General features: G+C 39.6%; 2 protein-coding genes and 1 long non-coding RNA gene across 7 annotated transcripts; 2 read left to right on the top strand and 1 right to left on the bottom strand.

The window, feature by feature from the left end:
- The first annotated feature begins 494 nt into the window (after window positions 1–494).
- LOC126623778 (uncharacterized) lies at window positions 495–1,665 on the top strand. The gene is made up of 2 exons (XR_007623876.1): window positions 495–921; window positions 1,131–1,665. It is a non-coding gene; the product is annotated as an uncharacterized LOC126623778 (long non-coding RNA).
- A 1,045-nt stretch (window positions 1,666–2,710) lies between these two features.
- Window positions 2,711–9,477, bottom strand: LOC126623775 (SUMO-activating enzyme subunit 2-like). Of its 2 annotated transcripts, XM_050292760.1 has the most exons (11): window positions 9,049–9,475; window positions 8,812–8,901; window positions 7,747–7,830; window positions 7,448–7,666; window positions 6,522–6,623; window positions 5,300–5,758; window positions 4,916–5,145; window positions 4,198–4,291; window positions 3,913–4,095; window positions 3,708–3,805; window positions 2,711–3,348 (listed from the first exon to the last, which is right to left on the bottom strand). In XM_050292760.1, exons 1-11 carry the CDS (start codon window positions 9,079–9,081, stop codon window positions 3,006–3,008), a joined length of 1,935 nt encoding a protein of 644 aa, XP_050148717.1. In that variant the 5' UTR covers window positions 9,082–9,475; the 3' UTR covers window positions 2,711–3,005. The 2 variants fall into 2 exon arrangements, with proteins under 2 accessions (XP_050148717.1, XP_050148718.1); XM_050292761.1 differs by lacking the exon at window positions 7,448–7,666 and having other exon boundaries at window positions 9,049–9,477.
- Window positions 9,478–18,936: 9,459 nt separating this feature from the next.
- LOC126623771 (protein CHROMATIN REMODELING 35-like) lies at window positions 18,937–24,946 on the top strand. Of its 4 annotated transcripts, XM_050292757.1 has the most exons (11): window positions 18,937–19,140; window positions 19,768–20,117; window positions 20,545–20,649; window positions 20,735–20,839; window positions 20,920–21,012; window positions 21,098–21,202; window positions 21,301–21,393; window positions 21,488–21,898; window positions 22,025–22,183; window positions 22,653–24,433; window positions 24,576–24,946. In XM_050292757.1, exons 2-11 carry the CDS (start codon window positions 19,773–19,775, stop codon window positions 24,577–24,579), a joined length of 3,201 nt encoding a protein of 1,066 aa, XP_050148714.1. In that variant the 5' UTR covers window positions 18,937–19,140; window positions 19,768–19,772; the 3' UTR covers window positions 24,580–24,946. The 4 variants fall into 4 exon arrangements, with proteins under 4 accessions (XP_050148714.1, XP_050148713.1, XP_050148711.1 ...); XM_050292756.1 differs by lacking the exon at window positions 18,937–19,140 and having other exon boundaries at window positions 19,157–20,117; window positions 21,098–21,130; XM_050292754.1 differs by lacking the exon at window positions 18,937–19,140 and having other exon boundaries at window positions 19,157–20,117.
- Window positions 24,947–24,981: the final 35 nt, after the last annotated feature.

The raw sequence follows: 24,981 nt of genomic DNA, 5'->3' as shown, positions 1-24,981 counted from the left end.
ACTTTCAGGTCAACCAAACATTGCCCTTAATTGATTCGTTGAATTTCGAGAATTAACAATCTTGCACTTCCATGTTTTCATTGAAAAAAAATGAGTATTAAGCTTAAAGAACTGGTTAAATAGTTCTTCCACATTTTATACCGTCAACTTAAAGGCCTGTTTGTGATTCTAGTTTTTAGTATTCATTATGCTAGAGATAGTAGAAAGTATATATATATGTAAATGTGATCTTTATGGTATAAGATTGATTTTATCCGTGGCTAAATTTATAAAATTTAGAGCAAATGAGGTAACCATTCAAAACGGAGATGACAATAAACAGAGGCAGCGTTGGAGGCGTGCAAAAGGTGTACAGGCACATGGCCCAAATTGCTGAGGGGTCCCCAAGATTTCATCCTCCTATATATGTAAGCTACGATATGTATATTACATCTGTAAGAAAGTTAGAGAGTTTATATGAATAGTATTCTCCTTCCAACAAAAGAGCAAGAAAAGAGAAAAAATAAGGGAACGTAGGGTGGGCAAGGCCAACGAACAAGAGGGAAAGTAGATAAGGATGTGGTGAGGTCGGCGTCAATTAACCTAAACCAGACACGGTGTGAGCAGTTTTGAGAGGCTCCAAAACAACCCACTTTTATCGAACCCACAACATAAGTTTGCAACCCTAATCCCCATGACGTGTGAGCTCCTATATCTCCCCACTCCCATTTATACATACTGACCCTTATATACACATCCCATTATTAATTGTTTCTCCACGTATATATACACTTCAAACACATTGCAGTACGTACGAAAAAACTCATAATATTCTGAACTTCTTCTTCAACGTCATTTCTCTCTTCTTGTACTGGAAACCATGGAAGGCGAAAATATGAGAGCATTCGACATGGGCGCACTAAGAACAGGTCTCCCACAAAAGTAAGAACACAATCAGTTTTTTCTTTCTAGATTTTCCATTTTGATTTCGCATTTCAATTTTTTCGGTTTCTTGAGGGAACATTTTTATCGATTATATATAATCTGGTACGCGTGTGTACAGATCAATTATGTATTATTGTCGAATGCAATGCACCAAATGTACACTGACTTGGTTAATTGAATGCAATATGCACATGTGTGTTTCTCAGCAGGAGAGGGTTGTCAAGGTACTACTCAGGGAAATCAAGATCATTTACGTGCATGGCCGATGTACGAAGCGTAGAAGATCTGAAGAAACCGGAAAATCCCGATGCGAAAAAGAGGAAGAAACATTCGGAGAGGAAGAACTTTCCTGTTCCAGCCTACCCTCCTTATCCATGTCGAAGAGTTTCTAGCACCACCCAATGTACTGCACCCTGCGTTGGCGTGTGAATAATATAAATCAACTGGAGACGAACATGGAAAAGCACTTAACATTCTTTTCTGCAATAATTTGCTGCTTTCCAAAATCTTAAGAGGCGCCTTTTTCGAATCCCGGTCTAAGGATTCGTGTGGTTTTTGGAGGATCTAGCTACTGGAGAACCAGGAATGAAGAGCTAGCTTTCCCTTTCTCCCATATTGTGTATAACTTTAAACATATACATGTATTAGATCCTATATTTCTTACTCAATTTCGGTTTTTGTTTTTGATACAGAAAACAGACTTGTGTAATTGTATCTGTACTAAAATTTGGTTTCGCGTAATATACTTGTGATGAAATCAAATAATTTCAAAAAAACTAAAAGAAAAACTAATAAAAAGACTTCGAAACTTTAAATATTAACTAAAAGTATTTTAATAACTTCATTTAATGATAAGAACAGAAAATGCCCAAAATGTTATAAAGAAATGGGCTTTGAGTGGCATGCCAAAAAATTCACATTTGAATTTCTCTTTTTCCGCTTAAACGAATGAACAAAGGAGAATTCTAGCTACCTTCTCATCTTGCTTTCCTCTTTATCATACAACATGCCGGTTCTTCTATGATCTTACGGTTCATTCATTCATTTATTACGTGTGTGTATTACTAAAATATAAACTTGTCGTGTCTAACCGTGTTATAACGCATACATCAATATCATCACCTGACCAAGTTAGTTCCTTAAAACGCTCAAGTAGAAGATGTTGCTGCTTTAACAATGAGTTGTACAAGGCTGTAACACATAAACCTTGTATGCAACAAGAGTGAACGCTCTAAACCACTTTGAGCAACAAATCCTTGCCACTTGCGCATATAACTGTAGCAAATAAAGGCTCGTTTTGAAGTAATTGTAAGAGGTATTAGGAAAATATCATTTCATTTCTTAAGTGAAATACGATTACAGTTTGATTATATATAGACAAGTCATTTACACACTTGTAATGACAGCTCACCTTTTCTAACCAAAGCTTAACAGGCTCAGTAACAAACTTAAGAAACTCTTTAAGTATTATCCTTTCAGATACATTTACAATATTAGCCTTACTAAGAGCATAATCACTTCTGACGAAAAGCACATGAGAAGCACTTTTCCATAAACACACTTAGAAATTTACTTTTTAAGTGATTTTACGAAAAAATACCTTCCATTCCGTTTCCGTGTGCTTCACTTCAAGCGATTTTACCAAAAAACATACCTAACAACATGTTTTTCTCACCAGAAGCACTTCCACGCTACGATATAACATTTTTCCGCTTTCCGCAACTCAATCCTAAATATTTTCCAAATCCATGGTGGAAACTAAATTCATGATGGAATGAAAAGGAAGTTTGAAACTCACGGTCACTTGTTTAGTTATTTCAGGTACATTTTCGAGGTTATGGTTTTCTCTTCAAGTTACACTGCTAAAATTCTGTCTACTAAGTTAGGAAGACGACGACACATTACACCTTCAACCAAAAAAAAAAAAGAAAAAAAAAAGAGGGAAGCATAGACCGCTTAATTTGTACCGGCTCCACCTAACAAACAACAACTGAGCCAACCTCCCAAAAAAGAATGAGTGCTTCTCACTAATGGTACAAAATTAGAACTGAACTGAGGCCTCCACGTTATCCACGGAATAACTATTGCAACTTTATCTTCTTGTCCGTGACCGAATCCCAATTATCAAATATGACAAGGTCATCGTCGTCATCAACCAGTTCCAATTTCTCGGGATTTCTTGTACTACTGCCAGCAACACTCGACAATTCTGGATTCGCGGACTCAGAAACCTCAGACAGTTTTCTTTTCTTTCCAGGAGTAGTTTCAATGTCATCAGTCTTTTCAGGCTCCATAGATGATGATGCACTTGATGAACTTCCAGCATTTGCAGTAGACTTCTTGTCATCCTGTGCCACTGCAGGAGCTTGAGTCCACCCAGATAGAACCATTCCATCGGGTTCTTTCTCTTCATCAAATTCCTCTCTGCACAAAATTAAACTTGCTAAATTATCACGTAGATTTAGATTACATGGTATAAAAGAAAAAATAACATCACCCGACCCCTATAAAAAAGAATGGCAACTAGAATCAGAAAATGCTTCATGCAACCTCAATAGCTTACTCGGTTAGGTTTGGTAACATGGCTTCTGTTTGCTTACTATCTTACAAAAAAAATTCAACTTAAACAGCTAAGTGAAGCTTCATTTCTATAAACCATAACAAGAAAAGTAGCTATTCCAAATGCTCATGTCTTGAAGTCATCCATCATGTTGTAAAACATTAGATCTTAAGAAGCAATTTAATGATGCATAGGAAGCTTGCAGATCAACTGGATAAAGAACCTGTGTTTAATATTGATCTTGCACGACAGTTCTTGCAGAAAATCCTCAATTGTCAGCATGGTCCCACTGGTAACTGGTGTAGGAAGCTCAGACAGCACCTGCAATTTTATGTAAAATATTTTAAAAGAATCACACATACAAGACACATGTATCAGGTGAACTTACATTAGCAAGTCTTCCCGAAACACAGGAAAAGAATTCATACCTTATCAAGGTTTGCTGCATAATTTGCTACCATGTCTTCGTCCAAGTCATCACCAACTTCATAAAGAAGGGCTGAACCATGCATAATGAGTGGCAAGCCCATCCCGAGCGTGGCTCTAACAATCTTTTCAACTACATCCCGCAACTTTGTACGGTGAGTATTGATCTCAAGTGATAGTGGTGTCTGCTTACAATCATATTGCATTAGTGCACATCACAATTCTTATTTAACTGTCAGCTAAAAGATCCCACAAAGATGGAATTTTAGAAAGAGCAATCAGTGTACCTCTGAACAGACATAGCAAGACTTGTTAGGCTCAAATGGATCCACTGGCATGAGCAACATTTTTCTTGCTGGATGTTCTAGACAATATGTCATCCTACATAGGCATTCAGATCAGGGTAGAATCAGACCACACGAAAAAAGAAAAAATAAACAAAATAAACAAAAAACTAAAAACAAAAAAACTCAGTGTAGAACAAACCAGTGGCAAAAAGAGTAAAGCCAATTTTGTAATACAGACTTGCTGAATTACCATCATCACTGATATATTGTTCAGATTTCAATTTCCCTAATTGTTAAACTGGTATGACTTCAATCAAACAAAAGGAAATTGAAAATGACTTAAAAGTAGGACCCTTCTGATTACCCCTATGTGCAAGCCAACCAGTACAAAAATTCCTGTTTTCTTCCCATCAGAAACAGTCAAGAATCTCTTTTTTATATGATCCTGGCTCTAGCCTCCGATGCACATTAACTAATTAAAAGTGCATTTCTGAGTGTGAGTAATGTATGTGTACCGATGCATAGCACAAGTGTGTTTGTGTGCAGATACAATCAGTCGATAAAAGATAATAATAAAATCCAAAAGCAGAACATTTTCTCTTCATTTTGAAATACTAAAATTCAGAATAGCAAAATGGAACATTTTTTAGAAGTTAAAGGAAGAGAAACGGAGAACAAACGAAACACTTTTTTTTATTACAAAGTCAATTGCACAAACCTATAGTTCTTTGTATCATTTTGCAGCACCTTGATTGCCTCAATGACAATCAACCCAGCAATAATAGCATTCGTTGTCGCAACAGCATGTACAATATTACCAGCAATCCCTTTAGCTTCAAAAAGGCTATGCAACGGGATTCCAAAAGAAGCAGCCCGTATATTTGCAGCAGCAGTAACAAACTCCACAGCTAGCTGATCATCTTTATCAAAGGTGAGATTTCCAATTTCCTGCCACCAGTACCCCAACCCCACAAAGACAATAACGACAAATGAAAACTTAGAAAGAGTTCTCAGAACAAAATAAAGTTATGAGTTCAGTCCAGACATAAGGAAAATAAATGATCGTGCAATGACTTTCCTTAATACAAGAGTTCAAACTAACCTTCTGCCTTTTCATGAAAAATAGTTTCAAAGCCTCAAGAAAGACTCTGGAATTTTCCATAAGGCTCCATATATCCTGTGGATTCTTCATTCCTAGAGATGCCATGGCAGATACTGAATATACTTCATTGGCTGCACCATTCTTTTCCACACTTCCATTCTGTTGACCGAGCTCATTGAGCATGACATCCCTAATATACATAGGCTTTGGTCTATTGCGGTTCTTCCATGTCTCCTCATTAGACAAAGCTTGCTCAATATTATAACCAAATACATGATCATATATTCTCCTTCCATACTGCTCAATGTCTTCATCATCTCTATGTTCAAATACATCTTCAGCCTGTTTTGATGAGCTAGCACCATCACTAGAACGCACATTCAAATCATTTGCCTGATTCTTGTCCCCAAACAACTTTGCAAAAAGAAGTTCCTTTGCCCATACGATACAGTGAACAAACTGCAAATACAGATTATACGGTCAAAGCCTAGACCCAAGGAGCGGGTGGTTATCTTGAACAATGATGTTTTTATCCTTTTAATGAGTTGGAGGAAAATGATCATCGTCCAATCCAACTAATAGTTTGTTCCAAGCAAACTATCAAACCATATAATCTTAGTTATCTCTTGTTTAACCGTCAATAACATTTTTATGGCAGAAACGTCATCCACAAACCAGAAAGCTTATACCAAATTCATGTAAATAGAATTGTAGCAGCAGTGGTACTAGTAATATGGAAAAAAGAAAACTAATCTATTAACTATTAACGGTTTCCACAGTTTCTTGGTTCCCCATGGATTCCTTTGTGTTCTATTACTTGTGTTGTTTTCCCTTCCAAATTATTCAATTCTCCATGGTAGAATTAGAGAGCTTTAATTTATGGGATATAAGTAAACAACTATCAATAAAAAATTCTGAATTACTAATACAAGTGACATAGAGGTCGCACTTGGTGCGATGGCAAGTGCCTTCGCCCATGAGCGGTAGGTCTCGGGTTCGAGACTTGGGAGCAGCCTCTCCATAAATGGGGGTAAGGCTAGCCGACATTCACCTCTCCCAGACCCTGCGTAAAGCGGGAGCCTTGTGCACTGGGTACGACCTTTACTAATACAAGTGACACACAGTTATTCTGAGCCGACAAAACAAAAAACAAAAACAAAAAAAAACAAAAAAAAAAACAAAACAAAAAAGAAAAAAAAACAAAACTATCCATCAACAATACCTTTGATGGAGTACTGGTAATGGTACAGACAGGATAAGTTTTAGGAGCAGGTTTTGGTTGACACTCATAGCACTCTGTTCTTCCCTTCACATGTACAGTCACCTGATTTCAAAAAATTCAACAAATAAGTAAAAAGGGAAGGAAAGAATCTTCACACAGAACCATCTGCAATGAAGCATTTTGTAAAACAAATAAAAGAACAATTGAAATAATCAAAATGATGCAGAAGTTTGAATATGTTGGTCATATGAGCTGGGTTATTTCCACCAAAGAAACTATAAAGTGAAAGTACATGGTACAAGAAACATCTCTCCAAATCTACATCTAACCACAATAAAAAAAAGGATACTTGAAACTATTTAACATTATGCAGGAATCACATAATGGAAGACGAAAATTCATATAGCTGACCTCGTATGATTGGAACAAAGGTAATGACGATAAGATGATAAGATGATGATGATTAATGTAGCATTTCTATAACACAAACTATCATAGACAAACACATAATGTAGAATATTATAGGATCCTTAGCTCATCTAGTTATCCAATAAAGCACGGAAAAGCTTAGACAAAGATAAGATAGTTCACTGCATGAACTCAGCTAAAGACATTCCATTTGGAAATCCTTTCTGCAACTGCTATAGGGCATTATCCAGATCAAAAACCACTACAAAAGAAGCAAAGAAATTATATTTCCAGACCTAAACATCTTTGACATATGAAATTGGCATTGCAATTCATCAAACCAGTTACAATTCTACAATGCTCAAGTGATCTCAGATCAAATATATTCACACACACAACATACAAGGAACCAGAAGCATAATGGGCAGGCAAAATTTTACTAGATACAACAAATTGACAGACCAAGTTCAATTAAAAAATTTTGTTTCTTGTCAGACAATTCTAAAGCAATAGGTCACCTGTCCAAGGAACCCAGTCGTCCCACTTTCAATCAAGGGAACATCAGCTCCCAAGCATAGGCGATTCACATGTCGCCTTGCATCTAAGTTGTCAAGTCCATTCAAAACCACATTAAATTGCTTAAAGAAGTCCACATTGAAGTCAGAATCCTTAACATTTGCATGGTATGAAGTTATGCTTATCTCAGGCCTAAATTTTAAGACAGCTTCCCGAGCAACCTGTTAAAATATCGATGAAAATACCATACACAGCACACCAATTCAAATTAGAAAGTATATGATATAGTAAATATACTTACTTTGGCTTTGGATTGGCCAACATGTGATTGTCGGAAGAGGAATTGTCTGTTGAGGTTACTCACTTCTATAGTGTCCATGTCGATCTGCAATTTAAGATAACCAACTGCAAAATGAATAATTACCCAAAGAAACAAAGTAAACTGGCTCATTCTTGTATATACACGGAACCTGGAAAAAATAATGTTTATTTATATCAATCTGGAGACCATGAATTGAAAATTAATATAGGGATCTATTCAAAGTAGTGGTAAATATATAGTTCATCTGTTTTCTAAATTAGATATCATATACCACATCAATATTGCTAAAATATATAGTATTGCTATCTTTCTGCTTATTAAACTTTTACACAAATGATAGTAGTTCCACCGCATAGCATATGAAGCAATAAGAAATGGACAGCAATGAAGGTACAAACTAAAGAATTAACCAGGTAACACTGAAGAAAAATTAATACTTATGTGTGGGTTGAAGCACTTCAGTATTCACCCTGACTAACACTAGTCAGCTACAATACCTTACCATAAGTTCAAAATATTTCACTTATTGCTAAAACGAGCAATCCAAGACACACCCTAAGGTCCAAGCCTTAAGTAACAAGTCGCCACCAATTTGACTCCTGAAAACCTTAGAATAATTCTCTGCCAATTTGATTAGGCAGAACCTAGATTCTTCTAAGAACATCTTAATCTTATATTCCTGCGTCAATAATCACAAGCATCAAACAGCAACGACTATGATCATGAAAGAAGTACCAATACTGATTCATCATTTCATCGCTTTTCACTCTAAATTGACACATGATTACCTGTACAGAGAAGTCAAATTTTTTTAAGAAAAATGAACTAAATTTGGTAATAAAAGAACTCTTTTCCCTAAATAAAACCCTAAAACCAACACATAAACTTCAATCAACAAGCGTAAGATGGGGAACACATAATGAAAACCCTAGAACACAAAACCCTAGTAAACCACCATAAAATAAGAAAGTAGCAGAAACCCATCCCTTAAAATTAACAACAAAAGAGAGAGAGAGAGAGAGAGAGAGAGAGAGAGAGGCGCACAATATGAATATCTTGGAAGCCAGAGAGAGCGAGAGTCTTGAGAAGCTCGCAGCCGATACCACCTGCCCCAACCATGAGCACTTTCGCGCCCTGCAAAAAAAAAATTCAGAAATATTTTTCAAAATTAAACCCAAAAAAACCCCAAAACCCACTCAGAATTCGAGCAGGGAGAGACTTTCACAGTTGGGGTTAAAGATTTTCAACGGAAATTTTGACAGTTGGGTGTTGCAGCAGTACCTTAACAGCGGCCAAGTGTTTCCGGGAAGCCATGAGAGTTGCAGAAGAAGAAGAAGCTAGGGGTAGAAAGGGGAGGACCGCAACAGTGGATTGGACTTAATAGCAGAGCAAGCAAGCAATTTGTGAAATACCAGAGAGGGAGAGATAGGTGGGTAGGCTTAAGAGTTTAGACGGGTTTGTGGAGAATCGAACAGGGGACGTGGGGGGATCTTGGACTGTTGGGTTGCGGTCGTGAAAGGACGGCTGCTGAGGGTTGAGGGCGCCAAAAAAACAGCTAAAAAGTGGAAATTTCACAGCCAAAAAAACCTCCCTTTTTTACTGTTCCGTCGTTTGTGCGAGAGGCCTCTCTCTCTTCCTTTCCTCCTTAATATTGGGGTTTTGAGGGTTTTGACTCTTTTTGGCCTACTTTGCTATGTCTTGGGGTAAATGGATAAGCATTTTCCTTATGCTACAAATATGAGAATGCAAATCAGTCGATCCGGGAAGACGTTGCTTTGCTTGAGTGTTGTGTGTGCGTTACTCATGACTTGATCACGAGAAATGAGATAATAGTGCAATAAATGTGGAATAAGATTCGTGCACAATTTGTCGAGCAGTTTCAAAGCACATTCTAGACTAAGCAATCTTTATCAAATAGGTACAAACATTTACATAAAGAGTTAAAATCTTAGCAAGAAGCCCGTACAAAGCGGAAGCAAATTTATCAAAGTGGCAATTATCTTGCCTACGAGGTAATAACATTTTATTATTAATAATTTAATTAACATGTTACTATTATAATTTATTATGTTATTTCGCAATTATTTTTTTAGTAACTACAACCACAAATGTGATACAATCTTTGTGGATGCAAATTTCTTCCTCCTCGATCTTGGACGATTTTGCACCTACAAAACAATTAACACCTTAGGTTAAGGCCAAGAGCCTCACGCGCCCACGATGAATGGGGGGGGCTTTGGCCGAAGAACCTCCGATGCCAAAGTTAGAATTTAGAGAGAAAGAGTGTTTAGAGAATTTTGAGATTTTTGCCAAAGTGTTGGAATTAGCTTTTTGGTGAGAATGGGAGTATATTTATAGGGATAGGAGGTGGCTAGGGTTTTTAGGTTTAATTTAGGTTTAATTAGCCAATTTATTTGGCTATTAAACATAAGATGAATGTTTTGGTGGTTTTTGAATTTATTGGGTAATAAAAAGGAAGAAATGGTGAAAAAGGTAGAAAAAAGTGATGGATTAGGTTTTGAAATGGGGATAGCCGGCCATGTGGTGTTTTAGGGTTGAATTGGATGTATTTTGTAGTTATTTGGATATAATGGATGGTTTAATTGACAATTAATGGGTTAATTAGGCAATAAACCCATTAATTAGCCAATTAACATAATTTAAAAGGAATGTGTTTGGGAATTACCTTGTAGAAAGGATTTGATAAGATGGACTTTGAATTGTTACCTATTTTGGGCACTTCTGTCTTGGTTGAAAGAGGGTTGCCCGCTACTTGCGCGTAGGAACCTCGTTGTACTGCAAGGGTATTTTTGTCATTTTTGTCCAAAAATCCACGTGTCGCCCTGTGAATATTTTTGGCTCCACAAATGCCCCCACACCTGTTGGGCTGCTCGCAGAAAAGGGCAGCAGGTGTAGAGATCTTTTTGCTTTAGGAAACTTAGGACTGCTTCCTATTTTGATGTAGATTCTCTCTTTAATAGGAAATTAGATCCTTCTAGGAAAGGGAAATAAATTTCTCTCAAAGCCTATTTAAATCCACCTTAAGTGGGTTATTAAATCAACTTTGGAGAGCGATTTATTCTACCCTACAAGAGAGAGATAGCTTAGAGGATATTTGTTCCCCCTCATCTAGCAATCTTCTACATCTTGCCCGTGCAAAGGACCGTCTTTCGTTGATTTCTTCGTCTTCTTCGTGGATAGTGCTACCGCGGGGCAGCCGTCGGGGTGGTGCGGCACGTCGGCTGGCATGGGCCAAGAGTCGACTCGGCATGGGCCGATGAGGTATTGTGGCAGGGACCACTGCTTTAAGCTGCTCGACTTGGCTAGAACCAAGGGCAACTTGTGTGGCTGGGACCTCGGATTGTGGCACTGGGGCGCAGTGTTAGGCAAGTCACATGGCTCATGTCTTTTTAGGCTTTTGGACATGACTCGAGCTAGGCTGGTGATTGAGAGAAATGAAGAGGTTGCGAACCTCATGAACTGCTGGAATGTTGGGTTGAACTTCCCTGCTAGGTACCACGAATGATGTTGGCTACTTTAACTCTTTTCGTCAGGAGAAACGTGGGCTGTTCCCAAAAGATGAGGGGAATAGGATCAAAGCGGATGCACTGGCTCGTCCAATCACTGTTGTGGATCCTGCTGCAAGTGAAGGTGGGAAAATGGATCTTCTCTGCTTGCTCAAGAGATGCCGGCTGAGAAAAAACCAAAGACTTCTTTCGCTGCTCATGAGGGTCCGCTTGCTACCAAGAGGTATGTGATTGACATGACTTATTCCAATGGGAAGAAATGTAAGGCTGCTAGATCTGAGCATGTGGCGTCTTCCATGTTGAGAATGGCTAATACAATTGTGGATAAGATTACTCAGCGTAAAGGTTTTATCATGCCCCCAGTGCCGAAGTCTGTACCAGGACGTTCTTTGGGAGCCAAGTCTGGTTCACCTTTGTAGAGACTTGCTATTATGAAGAGTGGTAAGGTGGACTCTGCTGCTAAAGTGGCGTCAAAGCCTGCTCCCTTTGCTGCTGAGATTGATTCGCCTCAGATTCAAGATCTTAAGCTTGCAATTTCTGAGCTTCGTTTCGCTACTTATGCTAAGAAGAGAGTGGATGAGCTGCAGCGCGTCCGTGTTAGTCTGCTTAAGAAGAATGAGCAACTGAAAGGTGAGAAGGATGGGCTTGAGGTTTTAAGACCTTCTCTATTTCTCCGGAAGACTTGCTTGCTTTTACTTTTAAGGCTTCCATTGGTAAAGTAGTTGGAGAAGTTAGTGCCCAGACTGGGGCAGCCAGGGGTGAAGCGTCGGATGATGCCGCTGCTAAGAGCGTTACGGCTGTTGAAGGTGTGGCGACCGAGTAGTCGTGGGATGTCCAAACTGCTGTAGTGTAGTATTTTAGGTAGCCTTTAGGATTTTCTTTGTTTTTCCTTGTAGCTTTTGTTTTGCTTGAACTCCTTCGGCCTTTGCTAGTTGTTTATAAACATGTTTTCCTTCGTTTTTCTTCAACTTCACTTCTTTTGTTCATGCCCTAACCTTTAGACTTGATAGACCAATGGCAGGCATGCTACTTTTTTATAAGCAGACAAACTCGCGTAGCCTATGCAGCCGTAGGTGTTGGTGTAGAACTTTGCAAAGTTGTTAGCCATAGGGTTGGCAGCCGGATGCCTTACTTACAGAAGCAGACAAGTCCGCGTAACCACTAGGCTGTTAACCTTGACTTTCTTCAATTCCGTAGGTTGCGTAGCAAGTATCACAGCACTTTAGGACTTGGTGTAGGTTGTTCCGCGCTTGGCAGAGGTGAAGCTTATCGACTACGTAGCATGTCGGCAGTGGATAAAACTTCGTATATGCGCGCTAGCTTGTTTAACCTTTCACAAGAATGTGCGGTTGTATAAGTCTAGTGCGGCTTCACTGCTCGAAGGGCAAGCCGTAGGCAGTCTTCCGGAATCCGTAGGCTACCTTAGTGCACTCGGTAGCAGCTTTAGGATTCCAGGGCAGCCGTCCATCGGATGTACTGCGTAATGTGCCCTCTCCGTCTCTAGGGCCCGGTTCCCCAAGGATTAGGCCAAGAGACCCAAAATCCTTCAGTTAGCTAAGCCTTGAAAAAGACCATTGCGGCTACTTCTAGAAATCCCGGCGCAAGCCATCGTGCATCTAGTTATACTATGGCAGCCAGGCTCATCCACATCTGGATATTCGGAGTGTAAAGTTTATCCTCCTGTCTTGGAGAGCTAACCCATATGGGTGTCGGAGAATTGGTTTACCCTCTCGCACTGGAGAGCATGGTTGGTCCCTCGGGAGGCGCAATTCCTGCGATGAGTCCCTAAGAAAGGCGCAGTCTTCTTTTGAAGTGCATGAGTGATTAGTTGTTGTAAGCATGCAGCCAAGCCAAGTTGTGATTACTTCTAAATTCCTCATTGAAAAACGAGTGAAACGAACGAGAACTTTAGCTGTAAGGTAGGAACTGCATAACAACTGGATAGTCCTCAGCTTGTGAGGTGGTGCCCGTCGAGCTTATTGAGTCTTCGGGTTTTGATGTAGCGGGAGGTCACACATGGTACTTCTTCATATTGTAGGCCATCCATTTCTTTTCAATCTTTTTGCCGCTTCATAGTGGTGAGGGTGTAATTACTCTTGCCCCTACTCTGCTGATCTTGTACGGACCTTCCCAGATGGGATCCATCTTTTTGGAGCCTTCTCTGCCGGCAGTGATGAAGGCTTTTCTGCGTCGTCAACATGCAAATGCCAGAAGTCTCCATCGGGTGGAGTAGGCGCAGCTAGAGTGTGCTCGGCTACTTCTGAGGCATCGTTGGGCCGCTCTGTTGCGTCACCTAGGCTCGGCGTGAAGACGCAGTAGGGAGCTGTGGAGATGGGGCCATGTCATACGCAACAGGAGATGCTCAACTGCCGGTATTGGGCCACTCTAGAGTTGAATCATTGAGCAAGGGTCGGCTAGGGCCGTGTGATGCGCAGCAAGAAATGGTACTCAACTGCCGGTACATGTTGCTCCTATGTAGAATCTTTTAGGGTGACTAGGACAAAACTTGCTTTCGAGTGTGTCCTTCCAGTGTTACGTTCGTTAGAAAACTTTACATCCGCCAGGGTCTACGCCTTTATCGTCGCGCGTCTGGATTGGGCAGAATAGTACGTCATTAGGATGATTGCATGCGTTTGAAAGTAAAACTTGTGCTTCTGGGTTGCAACAACTATCGCCAAAGTTAGCTTTTGAATTTTTAATAACATCGAGGAGAGCTTTTGAACTGTAGAATACAGGTAACTGTGGAATACAGGTAGTCGGGCCCCCATCTCTTCTCGCATGATGGTAGAGCTTATTGCTACTTTAGATACCGTCAAACATGTGAATAAGTCCTCCGCTGCTTCTAGAGAGGTGATGTCGGGTACTTCTTCAAGTCCTTGAATGTGCATTGGCGAGCCTCATCCCAAAGTGCATACTTCTCTGCCAAAGCAAAAGAGTCTGCCAGAGTTAGATCTTCTTTCATGATCAATTTTCCAAATAGCAGGTGGTCTGCTGAAAGTCCTTTTTGGAAGGCTGCTCTAGCTATCGAGTCGTTGCATCCGACTATTTTTGCCTTCTCTACTTTGAACCTCCTCACATAGTCGCGAAGTGACTCCTTTGGGTTCTTCTTGACGTTGAACAAATGATCAGATTTCTTTTTGATCGAGCGATAGGATGAATATTCTTTGGTGAAAACCAAAGAAAGTTCGTAGAAATTCCGGATGGATTGTGGCGGCAGGGTGTAGAACCAATCTTGCGCCTCGCCTTGTAGAGTGGTGGCGAATATCTTGCACATAAGCTCATCGTTGTTTCGATAAAGGATCATTGCGCTTCGGTAGCGCTTTAAGTGTCTCTCCGGGTCTTCATCCCCTTTGAAAGATGTGAAATGTGGCATGCTGAACTCTCGTGGAGGCTCTGCCTGCTCGATCTCGTCCGTGAATGGTGACCTGTTTATGTTGGTCATGTTCCGTCGTAGTGCCTCGTCGGTGACCTCGTTGCGTTGGAAATCATGCAATCGCTTAGTCAAGAGTCTCTCTACTTCTTCCTGAATTTGCCTTTGTTGGGGTAGCGGAGCTCTCGGCTGCCCCCAGCCATGACTTGCTGGTCTAGGCTGCTCTTCCATGTGTTTGGCTCGTCTACGCCGCAGATGCAGTGCATGTGGTGCGTTCCTAGCAGGCGAGCGAGTTCTTCTCTCCGTCCGTCGTGCTGCCTACTCTGATGTGAGGTGGATGATGCTCCTTGTGGGCTTAGCCGCAAATGAACACTTTGTCCGGAAGGTTGCTCATGTTGACTATCGGAGTGTGACCCCAACCGTGAATGTATGCTCATCCGTGGGCCTAGTCGAGAGTACACGCTCCTCCGCGCGCTAAGACGGGAGTATACGCTATCTCGGGGGCCCAATCGGGAATGTACACTGCCTGATCGTTCGGCTCGTGGCTGGTCGAATGGCTGCTTGCTGGGACGCTGCTGGAAAGGTTCGTCTGCCCTTATCCTACTTCGGGATACCTCGTCCGGGGCACGTTGGATCCCGATGCCTTGCAAAAGTTGATTCACCAAAGTTGTCTGTTGTGCAAGGGCGCTCGTCAACTCTATGACTTGTCGAGACAAGTGTTGTTCGCCATTTGGATTGGAAGAGCTTGGAAGGAATGCGCCTCCTTGGGCAGTGGAAATGTGGTAGACTCCGGGCGCGAGATTTGAATTGGGAAATGTCAAATCCGCGAAAAAATATGGTGAGAATGCCCCCGACTCGATGGTAGGTCCGGATGGTTGAGATAGTCTTGGGTCGACTTGGGCTGCTTGGAAAGCCACTGGAGCATGATGGGCCGTGAGAGTGAGCTGCTCGTCGGGAGCAGGCTGGGTCACGAGAGCAGGCTGCTCGGCAGAAGCAGGTTGGGCCGTGAGAGTGGGCTGCTCGACGGAAGCAGGCTGGACCACGGGAATGAGATGCTCGTCGGGAGCAGGCTGGGTCACGAGAGCAGGCTGCTTGGCAGGAGCATGCTGGGCCACAGGAGTGGGCTGCTCGACGGAAGCAGGCTGGGCCACGGGAGTGGGCTGCTCGTCGGGAGCAGGCTGGGTCACGAGAGCAGGCTGCTTGGCAGGAGCAGGCTGGGCCACGGGAGTGGGCTGCTTGACGGAAGCAGGCTGGGTCACGAGAGCAGGCTGCTTGGCAGGAGCAGGCTGGGCTACGGGAGTGGGCTGCTCGACGGAAGCAGGCTACTCAACGCGCGGTGCATGTGAATGCGAGGCTTGGGCTTGGGTCCATGTAAACTTGGATGGCACGGCTTGGGTCGTGGTCTTGGTACCGTGAGCCTTGGATGGCTCGGCTCGGGCCGTGGTGAAAGCTCCATGGACCTCGCCACGAATGGCTATCGAAGTAGCCACCGCGGTAGTTCCCATGGTGGCCGTGGTGAAGGCACCATGGACCTCGCCGTGGGTGGCTACCGAGGTAGCCACCGCGGTGGTTCCCATGGTGGAAACTCGTGGTGGTGATGCTGCTCCCCTTATTGTCGCATTTTACCTCACGGATCTTCGCACTCCCATTTCTTGAACACTAGAATTTTCACTTATGGAATTTTCTAAATTTCTAGCCATTATATTTTGCTTATACGTTTTATCAAAGAACCTTTGCAAATAAAAAATTCTAATAATAAGAACGTATGAAAAATATTCAAGTGGACTAGAAAATAAAGAAAAAACCTTTTTTGTGCGAGAGTCTTCTACGAGTATGGATTTCAACTCTCAATGAAAGCACCAATTTGTGGATGCAAATTTCTTCCTCCTCGATCTTGGATGATTTTGCACCTACAAAACAATTAACACCTTAGGTTAAGGCCAAGAGCCTCACGCGCCCACGATGAATGGGGGGGGCTTTGGCCGAAGAACCTCCGATGCCAAAGTTAGAATTTAGAGAGAAAGAGTGTTTAGAGAATTTTGGGATTTTTGCCAAAGTGTTGGAATTAGCTTTTTGGTGAGAATGGGAGTATATTTATAGGGATAGGAGGTGGCTAGGGTTTTTAGGTTTAATTTAGGTTTAATTAGCCAATTTATTTGGCTATTAAACATAAGATGAATGTTTTGGTGGTTTTTGAATTTATTGGGTAATAAAAAGGAAGAAATGGTGAAAAAGGTAGAAAAAAGTGATGGATTAGGTTTTGAAATGGGGATAGCCGGCCATGTGGTGTTTTAGGGTTGAATTGGATGTATTTTGTAGTTATTTGGATATAATGGATGGTTTAATTGACAATTAATGGGTTAATTAGGCAATAAACCCATTAATTAGCCAATTAACATAATTTAAAAGGAATGTGTTTGGGAATTACCTTGTAGAAAGGATTTGATGAGATGGACTTTGAATTGTTACCTATTTTGGGCACTTCTGTCTTGGTTGAAAGAGGGTTGCTCGCTACTTGCGCGTAGGAACCTCGTTGTACTGCAAGGGTATTTTTGTCATTTTTGTCCAAAAATCCACGTGTCGCCCTGTGAATATTTTTGGCTCCACAATCTTTATAACAACAACAAACCATTCACACAACACGAATGTTAGAACATTGTAAAGCGTACTCCAAAATACAAAATTATGTCATATGTTGGATGCCTAGCACTATGCATCGGATACCCTAGGTTGTAGGCTACTGAGAATAATATTGTTTTAATATCGTTTTAGGTTGTAATGCTATGTTTTGTTTTGTATTTGAAATTAAATATGAACTTTGTAAGTATTTTCAAAGAACAAACTTATAAAATTCATATTTAATTGTTCGAGTTAAAAATGGAATTAAATTATTGGAGTTAAACTTAAACATGGAATTTTAGTTTTAAAAATTAAAAATATATATTTCTAAAAATAAAAATTCAAAATCCATACAACATGATAGGACTAAGCATGTGGAGGTTGACTGGTTCTTCATTAAGGAAAAGTTGGTAGGGAAAGTAATTGAAGTTCCCCCAATCGGGACCAAGGACCAAGTGGCAGACATATTCACTAAGGCCAGCTCTAGTGAAAAATTATCTAGACAAGTTGGGCATGTGTGACATATATGTACCAACATAAGGGGGAGTGTTGACTTCGTATAGATTTCCTTTTATTCCGGGATTCCTATAATCTTGGGTTTCCTAATTTAGGAGATATTGTTTGTAATTATTATTTCCCTATTAGGGTTGTACATGATTATATATACCTCAGAATGAGAAAAATACACACAACATTCAAAACATTATCTTCTCTTACTAGATTTGGAAGGTAAAACGTTTGGGCGTTTAATGGGACTTTCCCCAATCACCAACTCAGTTTTGTGAATAATTGCTGATGACTCAAACAATTCCAAAATAATTTTGTGATATTTTTCTCAAGTTCTGGTTATGATCTTTTGCTAGGATTTAAAGCCGTTTTAGTCTCTTTTTTTTTTTTCCCCCAATACTTTGACATAAACTCGCAAATAAAAATGACTAGCACTCAAAGAAACTTTGCAATGAACAACAAAGTGAAATCTTTCATGAATCATTCACATGTATTTGTGACCATATAAATTATCCGATTGCATCATTTCTTTCAACTATTTTCCTATTTCAATTCTATAACTTCGTGGATAAAAGTCTAAAGATTGGCGTCAAATATTTAAAGCGTAAATAAACACACAGTGCAAAATACGTCTAAAAATATTTTAGTTGTTTATGTCCCAGAATTCAAGAAATTGAATTAACTCAATTTCATTTTCTAAAATAAACATTTAACTCTTAGATTTAGATTTTTATATTTTTAACAAAATCTAGCAGTTAAAAAATAACATTACATTTGGATGAAGAAAATAAACTTGAAATTTTGACAAAAGCCAGAACTTATAAATTGATTCATACCAATTCTCTTGTTTGGATTCATAAACATAGAAATTTAGAAAGAAAACTTGGAATTTGGGACCTTTAATTCCCAAGTTTAAATTCTATGTAAGTATGTGTCATTTCTAAATTTCTACGAATGAGAATTAAAAAATAACAAATTTCGTATTAAAATTCCATTGTTTTTATAGGTTAGCCAAATAAAAAAATTCATAAATTATAAAAAATAAATTTCATCATTTCAATTTCTCTTATTTTACAATTCTCTAGTAATTTTAAATTTATTCGTCCAAACATAGCTTAATCAGGATATTTCGAGCAACCAAGAACGTCTAGGAGAGGAGAGTAATAAGAGTAGAGCCTATGTACCTTGGTGTGTACTGTACGGTACCTATTCCCATTCCCATTTGCTCACTTTCCTTAACACAAAGTCGGATTTTGATTACAACCCATTCCTACATACATTCAATGCATGCTAGATTTTGATCACAGCAACCATCTGCTCTGCTTTTCTTTCCCAGAAGAAGTCTCAGAGGTAAAGTTTCAGCTCTTTTACTTTCCTTTTCTTTCAGTGTTTTCCTTTTAGCATTTTGCATTTAGTGCTTGCTCTTTTTCCTTAAAAATAGAAAACAATTGTGACCCAGCTACTGTTTTTAAGCGTGTTTCTACCACCAAGGTCATTTTTTTTCGTTGGGTTTTCATTTCAAAGAGACATCTTCCTTTAGTAATGGATTAATTTTGATATATTTTTATTTATTTTATATTTGTCTGAAATTTGTAACATTTAGAGCAAGTTGAAGATGCATGGTAGCTTTCTGCAAGTTCCAGATTCTGGGTTGTACCAAAATTGGCTCCAAATTGATGGGTTTTTGAAATTTGAATTTGTCTCTTTTGTTAATATTCTGTGTTTGCCCATAAAAATTGCATTTGTAGAATGTTGGTTTTATCACATTGTATGTGTAATTTTATTTGGGTGTCTATCAATTTTATTTGGGCAAATTTTTCTGTAGTTTATCAAATTGTATGTGTTTGGTACCATCCAGCTGCTTTTACATGTTTGAATAACACTGGAAGTTATGTTAGTAGTATATGATCGAGTCGATTGTGTGTTATTTAATATTAAGTGCTGGAGGAGTGGTGATATCACAAGGTTGTTTTGCAGCCTCTATGGATCATCATCAAATTTTCATTGATATAGAGGATGACATTCCAAAAAATAGTACAGTAGTAGCACTGCCTGTTATTGCCCTTAGTTCGGATGATGAAGATGAGGGAAATAGGAAAAAGCCACTTCATTTGTATCAGAAGGATGTGCTGGAGCTGGAGCCTCCTCCCCACGGTCATCAACAGGTCGTGGATATGGATGATGAAAATCGTAACAATGCTACAGAAACAGTGCCACCTGTTGTTGTCCTGGGTTCTGATGATGAAGATGATGGAAGTAAGAGGCTAGTTCTACATCAGAAGGTTGTACTGGAGCCTGTTGGAAGATTTCTGAAGAAGAACTTGCCAGTATGTTCTTCCCCTGCATTTGAAATACTATAGTAGCTTGCCTAAAATTATAACGATTGACTGGTATGAGTAGCACAATTGGTTTCATTACCGTTGGTCTGATGAGGGCCAATTTAGAATGTGACACATTGTTGGATTATCACTAAAGTGAAAAGAATTTAGTAGCATAAGTCAAAACCTACCAACTCAAGAGACACCAAGTTTGGCTTGCATTTGAACTACATACTATATCAAATTAGAAAGACATCTAACTTGCCAAAGTATTTGGAACAAGTGACTATCTTACTCAATAATTGAAACTTAATTTTGTCCATGTACTATTTGTTTTCATTTGAAGTTTTACGTTCTCCACTCATTGTTCAAAAATGTGTTTCGTGTTATCCTATATGTGTGTATTGATTGGCATGGCCATCATATTCCTTTTCAGGAGTATGTAACGGGCAAAGATCAGAGTAATGAGTTCGAAACTCTGCTTGGAGGATTCGACATTTGGATAGATAAAGATGTAGATGTTGGTGCAGCAGACGATATGGTGATTGGTGTTTAGAACTCATTATTCAAATTGTTTTCTTTTTTAAGTGCATATTGGTTTTCATGGCCATCATCTTCTGTTTCAGGATTGTTTAGTGAGCACAGACCAGAGTGAAGAGTTGGAAACTCAACTTGGAAAGAACTGTCTGGGGATGGATAAAGATGCAAATGTTGGTACAGCAAACAATGCGGTATTGGTCTAGAACCCATTATTCAGATTGTTTTCCCTGTTATCCATTTTGGTTCTAATGGTCATCATATTCTTTTTCAGGATTGTTTAGAGAGAGAAGAGTTGAAAACTCCACCTGGAAAAGTTGATATTTGGACAGATAAAGATGTATATATTGGTTTAGAAGACAATATGGTGATTGACCAATTCATTTTTCAAATCATTTTCATTGTTATCGTGTATCCATATTGACTGGCATGATCATCATATTCTGTTTCAGGATTGTTCAGAGAGTAGAGATGAGAGAGAAAAGGTGAGAACTCCACCTGGAAAAGTGGATGTTTGGATAGATAAAGATGTATACATTGGGTCAGAAGACAATATGGTGATTGACCTGTAACTCATTTTTCAAATCATTTTCACTGTTATCGTGTGTATGCTTATGACTGGCAATGGCATGATGAATATATTTTACTGGCTCAGGATTGTGAAGTGAGCATAGGTCAGACAGAAGATTTGGGAACTTTGCCTGGACAAATCAAGATTGGAATAACCGAAGATGTAGTAGAAGATATGGTGATTGGTCTACAACTTATTGTACCATTTCCTAGTTATCCTAATATGCATATGGATTGGCTTGTTCATCATATTTTAATTTTACTCGTTTCAGGAGTATGTGTTGAGCACTCGGACAGAAAAGTTGGAAACTCTGCCCGGCGAAATTGATACTGGGATAGACAAAGATATAAATGCTGGTGTAGCATTCCATATGGTGATTGGAAACGGGAATCAAAGAGCATGTGAGAAAGAGGAGTGGAATGGTCAAATTAATTACAGAGAGACTAGAGAAAATATGGAGTGGATAGCTGCAAGAACAGAGGTAGGAGTTCTGGCTGATAACATGGATTCTGGGACAGACAAATGTGAGCATGTTAATGAAGAACATGATTGTGATAAGGTGGTTGGGGAAGGTAATCATGACACTTTCCAGTTTAAAGAACAATATCAGAAAAACGATATAGAGGAAGGTGATCTAGCAGACATATGGAAGGAAATGACAGTGGCAATAGAATGTTCCAAGGTATCTGCATTCGATAGCTTTGAGCATACAAAAAAAATGATCATTGATTTTGCACCAAACTTTCCATCTTTGTAGTCTCTGGTTTTTTCCAAATTATATTAAATATGTGTTGCCTGCTTCTCCTAGGATTTTGCTGTTGATCCTTTAGCTGATGAAACATCAGGTGAATGTGGGGAAGAATGTGATCACATTTGCATCCTGAAGGATGATCTTGGGTTAGTTTGCCGTATCTGTGGAGTTGTCCAACAAGGAATTGAAACCATGTTTGAGTTCCAATATAGCAAGGTACTCGTTCTTTTTTCTTGTTTTCTGCAAGTTATTCCATTAGATAAGGTTTAATATGATGGGGTGGTGCTATTGACACCCATTTTTACCTCTCACACTCCCCTCTCAATTTCCAGCCATTGAATCAAATCATTTAAAGAAGATCAATGATAAAACTTAACAAGGGTGTGTGCGAGGTAAAAAGTGGTGTTTGAATAGCACTACCATATGTCTTCTCAAAAAATAAAAAAATATCACTACCGTATGAATGAACTTGTGAATTAGTCATGGGAGGTCATTATAATAGTTCCTGAAATTAGATGCTGGATATATTTGGAAAACTCCGAAGTCTTGAGTAGGGAGAAATAAGCCATTCTACCTGTTAGTGTGAAGGTATATGTACTCTGTACTGGACTATTTTATGCAGCTATTTGTTTAAACATGAGTTTAATCATTAAAATATCCTTCATCCTTGTTTCTCTATTAACAGGCTAAAAGGACCAGACGAACTTACATGTGTGAGTCACGGAATGCTAACTATACCGAGTCAGCTCAGAATTTCTCAGTTGGACTGAAATCTACTAGGGACAATCTAATGGCAACAGAAATTTCTGCTCATCCAAGGCACCGAAATAAAATGAAACCACATCAAGTGGAGGGCTTTAACTTTCTCGCTAGCAACTTGCTGGGTGATAATCCAGGGGGTTGCATTTTGGCCCATGCCCCTGGTTCTGGAAAGACGTTGTTGATTATAAGTTTTGTTCAGAGTTTCCTGGTTAGATTTCCCTATGCTAGACCATTGATCGTTCTACCTAAAGGTATTTTGGCTACATGGAAGCAAGAGTTCCAGAAATGGCAAGTGGAGGACATTCCGTTGCATGATCTATACACTTCAAAAGCAGAGAACCGGTCCCGGCAGCTGGTTATTTTAAAGAAGTGGGTAGAGCTGAAGAGCATCCTTTTTCTTGGTTATCAACAGTTCTCCACCATAATGTGTGACAATGGGACCAGTAAAGCATCAGTTGATTGTCGAGAAATGCTGTTGAAGGTCCCTAGCATTCTGATTTTAGATGAAGGCCACACTCCAAGGAATGACAATACCAATTTGCTACAGTCCCTTGCAAGAGTCCAAACACCTCTAAAAGTAGTCCTCTCAGGAACCCTTTATCAGAATCATGTGAAAGAAGTTTTCAACATTTTAAATCTTGTTCGTCCAAAGTTTCTGAAATTGGATACTTCCCGGGATGTGGCTAAGCGTATCATGAGTAGAGTACAAATATCAGGTGCGAGGAGACAATTAAAAACTGGTACAAATTCAGCTCTATTTGACTTGATAGAATACACTCTCCAGAAAGATGAAGATTATAAAAGGAAAGAGGCTGTCATACAAGATCTTCGAGAGATGACCAGGAAGGTCCTGCATTACTACAAAGGAGATTCTCTGGACAAACTCCCCGGTCTTGTTGATTATACCGTACTACTCAACCTTAGTTCAAGACAGGAGCTTGAAGTGAAAAAAATGAAGAAACTGGATTACTTCAAGAAAGCTTCTGTGGGTAGCCTTGTTTATATGCATCCAGAGTTGAAATCTCTTACAGAGAAATGTTCATTGACTGGCGAAAAAGGCTGTGAAATTGGTAATGACAAGATGGATACAATTGTAGAAAAAATAAATGTGAAAGATGGAGTTAAAGCTAATTTCTTTCTTAGTTTACTACGCCTGTGTGAATCAACTCGTGAGAAGCTGCTGGTGTTCAGCCAGTATATCCTGCCGCTGAAATTTATGGAGAGATTAGCAGTGAAGCTAAAGGGTTGGAGTCTAAACAAGGAAATTTTTGTGGTTACCGGCGATTCAAATTCAACGCTTAGGGAACAGTCTGTAGAAAGCTTTAACAATTCAGCTGATGCGAAAGTCTTCTTTGGCTCCATTAGAGCCTGTGGAGAAGGAATCTCTCTAGTGGGGGCTTCTCGCATCCTAATTGTTGATGTTCCTTTGAACCCTTCAGTAACTCGCCAGGCAATAGGCCGGACATTTCGACCAGGACAAAAGAAGAAAGTATACGTCTATAGATTGGTTGCTGCTGATTCGCCTGAAGAGGAAAGTCGCTTAATCTGCTGCAGGAAGGAATTGATTTTGAAGAGGTGGTTCGAGTGGAACGAGAGCTGTGGACATCAAGACTTTGATTTGAAGACTGTTGACTTGCATGACTGTGGTGATATGTTCTTGGAAAGTCGATTGTTGCAGGAAGATGTAAAGGTTCTACAGAAAAGGTAATGTGCAGCTCTTCTGAATTTCGAATAGTCTTCAAGATCCTCTGTTCCGATGATCTGATAAATCGCTTAATGAACACTCATGCTTTTTAAATTTAGTTTTCAGGAAGCTATAAATTTTACTTTTAACTTTTCTTCTCAGGTAAACCATCCAGAGAGGCTAAGCCTTTGGGGGAATGTAGATAACCTAACACAATATGTCGTAACTATGAAGGCTTCATACTCATCGTTTAAGGCTTTGGTCAGGGATACCGTAGGCTCTGTAGGCAAGTCCCTTTTGAAAAATGCAGATGGTAGGTAAGAAACTGCTGTGCTCGGCTTCTCTTTCTTCTGTATATGAATCTGCAGACTGCAAATTTGTAACAACTGCAAGTTGACTTGGATACTTTTAGGCTTTTAGCTGATTCAGATGCTCGTTAGCGTTAGATCTTCTTAGTGAAAGTGTCGCCAAATGTTCACCCAAAAGCAGGAAAATTTGTCAAGAATTTAATAGTCTTATGAAAGGTTTTGAAAGTTCTGTTGTCAAGTGTTTTCAAGAATCAAGTCCT

The sequence above is a fragment of the Malus sylvestris genome, chromosome 5 (assembly GCF_916048215.2).
Source record: "Malus sylvestris chromosome 5, drMalSylv7.2, whole genome shotgun sequence".
Lineage (NCBI taxonomy): Eukaryota > Viridiplantae > Streptophyta > Magnoliopsida > Rosales > Rosaceae > Malus > Malus sylvestris.
Note: the sequence above shows the minus strand (reverse complement) of the source record. Positions and strands in the feature narration are given on the sequence as shown.

What these genes read in the sequence shown, in the direction of transcription:
- LOC126623775 (XM_050292760.1), bottom strand. Translation starts at nt 9,081, where the DNA reads ATGGCTTCCCGGAAACACTTGGCCGCTGTTAAG. An exon ending in TTTTCATGAAAAGGCAGAAG is followed by an intron (nt 5,146 to 5,299) that starts GTTAGTTTGAAC and finishes TACTGGTGGCAG; the next exon opens with GAAATTGGAAATCTCACCTT. An exon ending in AAGATCAATATTAAACACAG is followed by an intron (nt 3,349 to 3,707) that starts GTTCTTTATCCA and finishes AATTTTGTGCAG; the next exon opens with AGAGGAATTTGATGAAGAGA.
- LOC126623771 (XM_050292754.1), top strand. Translation starts at nt 19,695, where the DNA reads ATGATCGAGTCGATTGTGTGTTATTTAATATTAAGTGCTGGAGGAGTG. An exon ending in TTGGTTTAGAAGACAATATG is followed by an intron (nt 21,013 to 21,097) that starts GTGATTGACCAA and finishes ATTCTGTTTCAG; the next exon opens with GATTGTTCAGAGAGTAGAGA. An exon ending in TTGGGTCAGAAGACAATATG is followed by an intron (nt 21,203 to 21,300) that starts GTGATTGACCTG and finishes TTACTGGCTCAG; the next exon opens with GATTGTGAAGTGAGCATAGG.